Genomic DNA, 4,092 nt, shown 5'->3' on the forward strand with positions numbered 1-4,092 from the left:
TGTCTCAAACTGTGCTCAGATTTGCTCAAAAGTCTTCAATCAAAAGTCTGAGATCTCAAACATTTCTCACCAAATGATCTCTATACTCTTACTGGATGATGACCAGGGATTCAGCTGGGCCTGTTTTAGGAGAAACATCTGAGACAATGAAATGTAAAATCTCAACTTTGTCTCAAACTGTGCTCAGATTTGCTCAAAAGTCTTCAATCAAAAGTCTGAGATCTCAAACATTTCTCACCAAATGATCTCTATACTCTTACTGGATGATGACCAGGGATTCAGCTGGGCCTGCTTTAGGAGAAACATCTGAGACAATGAAATGTAAAATCTCAACTTTGTCTCAAACTGTGCTCAGATTTGCTCAAGATCCCAAAGTCTTGATCAAACGTCAGAGATCGCAAACACTTCTCACTGGATGATGACTAGTGCCTCATTTGGGCCTGTTTTAGGAAGAAACATCTGAGACAAAGTTGATACTTCAGTGAAACGTAACTGAGACCTCTATGAAGTGAGCTGTGAAAACGCAACATTTGAGCAATAAAATGTATCTCTGTGTTCAAACTGAACTGATGAGCTCTGTCTGTCCGGCAGGTGAGCGATGCGAGATCTCATCGCGCTCGGGCCGCTGTGCCGAGGGCGTGTGTAAGAACGGCGGGACGTGTCTCAATCTGCTGGTGGGCGGCTTCAGGTGCGAGTGTCCTCCCGGAGGCTTCGAGAAGCCCTTCTGCCACATGAGCTCCAGGAACTTCCCTCCGCAGACCTTCATCACCTTCAAGGGTCTCCGGCAGCGCTTCCACTTCACGCTCTCGCTGTCGTGAGTATTTGTCACCGAGATGAAGCCGTCAGCCGTGTTTGTTCGTTAGTCAGCGAGTCAATAATGCTTAATGAAGCTCCTTCTTCTGGATGTTTGCTCAGTGTCTCGGGAGCTTTTATCCGCTCGTCTCAGAGCATTATATAACATTATTCAGCGCTATTTGTCGCAAATATTTTTATACCCAAACGTCAGTGTGGTCGTGTTGATCTGTCCGTCTCGAATGGGAAAACAGATGCTCTGTCTGGATGCTCGGCTTTGCTCTTTTCTTTCTCTCTTTCTCTCATGCTTGTTTGCTGATGAATGCTCTGTCAGTAATCTGTTCAGCGTGTGTATAGACTGTGTGTTTTGCTCGGAGACGTTCAGGACTGATGAGGGCTTTTTTGCGCGGGTTGCTCGGCACTGATTCTTGTGTTTCGAGGGATGTTTTCCAAAGGTTTAAAGGGTCATATTGTGAGTTTCCAGGACTCAAAACTCTCTTGAAACATTATCACGTAATCGTTCACATTTACACCGAGCATGAGTAGGAAGTAGGACACCAGGAGAACTAAGAAACTGAGTCGAAATATGATTTACATGTAGACGTCTTAAAGGCGCAGTAGCAAAAACAGACTGTCTTTTATTGTACGGATCAGAAAGAGGGTGTAAAGTGATCATGAGAGACTCGATTATGGCCGTTTTTGTTGCGTGAAACCTCCAGGAACGTGATGAGAGGAGCTCGGGGAAGATATGAAATGTATGAAACGACCCCATTAACTGTGCCGGAGATAAAGGAGGATGTTGGGGTGATGCTGAAGGAGAAATGAAGGGTGTGTGTGTGTGTCTCTGGAGGAGATGTGATTATTCTCCTCAGTAACCAGGTCAACAGCGCTAAACCCCACGGCAAAACCACAGGAACAGCCACGAATACACCAGCACATCACACACACTCGCAGATTTTAAGATTTAAGTGAATTTTGGTGTCATTTTTATATGCATTATTGCATTATTTCAAAAATACTGACTCAATAATTAATAATAATAATTATAAATATAAATGTTATTAATGGTACTAATTGAAGTAGCAGAAATAAAACAATTAATTTAATTAAATTTAATTTATAATCCACAAAACATGAATAAGCATTAAAACTAATTGTTTGATTTTGCTCTTGCTACATTTACATTGTATTGGTTTATCAGATGCTTTCATCCAGATGAGTTTCTCCTCCTCTGTGTTTTCAGGTTTTATGTTCGTCTGCAGTGTAATAATAACAGTCTGGTGTTTTATTTTCGTCTGTTTCCTGCCGTTTGTGAGCGTTTGTTTGATTGGGTCTGTTTGGGCTGTCGTGTTCTCTCCTGCTGCTGCTTGCTGACCTACTTTAACTTTATAAATGTGAGACGGATACCTGTGAAGATCTGCTGCAGTCGCCGCGCATCACTATAGCAGATAGTCGCTGTTTGTTAGTGGTGTTGAGCTCAATCACTAGTACCAGTGCTGAGAGTGAGAGCAGAAGAGCACTGTGTGTGTGTGTGTGTGTGTGTATTTAATCTACTGATGTTACTCCAGCAGAAACACTGAGTTTAATCCACAAAGACATGTTTGGACTGCTAATGTGAATGATGGACTTAAAGATGTATTCACACTCACACACACACACACACACACACACACACGCTCATTCACTCACTCACTGACTCACTCACACTCACACACACACACTCACACACACACACACGCTCACACTCACACACACGCACGCTCACACTCACACACACACACACAAGCATCACAGACTTGCTCTAACGCTGGGGTTTGGGGCCAGGGGCCACTCACAGGGGAGAAAATGTTCCAAGGCTTTTGTATTCTTAGATGCCACTGGATCTTCTGTTTCAGTAAAAAAAAGCATGTCTAATTATTTTAAAACTTACATACAATTTAACAACAATGTATTAAAAGTTTAACAACAGTTCTGTCATGACAACTCTCGGAGGGATTGGCATGGTAATGTACATGACAATGTTAATGTATTTGGTCATGGTGGAATAGATCTGCTACGCTGCTGCTGCTGCAGCAGAGCAAGTACAGAGACTTGCTACTGCCAATACATCCACAACATGCTGCTGTGAGCATGTAAGAAATATCCTCTGTAAATCTGGTTTTTCTCCTGCAGGTTTGCGACTCGAGAGCCTGACGGTCTGCTGCTGTATAACGGACGCTTCAACCAGAAACACGACTTCATCGCTCTGGAGATCGTTAATGAACAGATCCAGCTCACATTCTCCGCAGGTAAACGCCAGAACCACACAGTCGTGTGTGAACCTGCAGCAAAAGCTCGATGTGAATTATCAGCTGATTCACTCGTCACAATGCTAAAATAACAAACATGACTTCATTGACCCAGATGTCACATGACCCAGAAGCTTGTATCTTATTGGTTTTAATGTGCGTCAGTTGTTGAATGTGTGTGTATAATTCACCGTCGTGAACTTTTGAGCTGCAGGAGAGACGCAGACGACGGTGTCGCCCTTCATCGCGGGCGGAGTGAGTGACGGGCGCTGGCACACGGCACACGTGCACTACTACAACAAGGTGAGCCATGTGACCACAGGATGTGACATCACCGTCGCACAGGAAGTGTCTTTCAAAGTCTTAAACGAAGTGTCTTTCATGGGTCTAAAGTCTGATGAGAAGGGTTGCGTGAGTGAAATGTAGGACAGATTTGTGTGAGTGAGTGAGTGTGTGTGTGTGTGAGTGTGCGCGTTTTTGTGACAAATGAGGACATAAATTTGTATAATGACAAAGGTATGACATGGGTATTACAAGGAGAAGGTGACTTTTCAGGACATTACCCCATGTCCCCACTTTTCAAAACGCATATAAATCACACAGAATGGAGTGTATTGAAAATCTGAAATAGCACAAAGTTTCCTGTAAGGGGTAGGTTTAGGGCTAGGGTTGGTGTAGGACAATAGAATATACGGTCTGTACAGTAGAAAAACCATAACGCCTATGGGATGTCCCCACTTTTCACAAAAACAAACCTGTGTGTGTGTAAAATGTAATACTTCAACTTATTTAATGCAAATAGAATTGCATGTAGTTTGTTCATATATTTATTTTTATTTTCTAATTTAATTTATTCAACGAATTTCAGCATTATTTTAGTATTATTGAGATACTATTATAGTTTTTCCTAATATTTTGAATTGTTTTTTTATTATTCTGTTTTAATTTTAATTTTTTTAAGTTTTAGTCATTTTGTTGTATTTTTGTCATCATTATTATTATTATTATTATT

General features: G+C 41.8%; 1 protein-coding gene across 1 annotated transcript in view; it reads left to right on the forward strand.

Annotated features, from left to right (window-relative positions):
• LOC107750703 (cadherin EGF LAG seven-pass G-type receptor 2-like) overlaps positions 1-4,092 on the forward strand; it is a 40,651-nt gene that overhangs the window by 20,409 nt on the left and 16,150 nt on the right. The window contains exons 5-6 of the mRNA XM_016566212.1: positions 2,965-3,080; positions 3,295-3,383. Of these exons, the coding sequence (XP_016421698.1) occupies positions 2,965-3,080; positions 3,295-3,383 (205 nt within the window). The remainder of the gene's footprint in view (positions 1-2,964; positions 3,081-3,294; positions 3,384-4,092) is intronic.

Source organism: Sinocyclocheilus rhinocerous, unplaced genomic scaffold (assembly GCF_001515625.1).
Source record: "Sinocyclocheilus rhinocerous isolate Xijiao unplaced genomic scaffold, SAMN03320098_v1.1 scaffold302, whole genome shotgun sequence".
Classification (NCBI taxonomy): Eukaryota; Metazoa; Chordata; class Actinopteri; order Cypriniformes; family Cyprinidae; genus Sinocyclocheilus; species Sinocyclocheilus rhinocerous.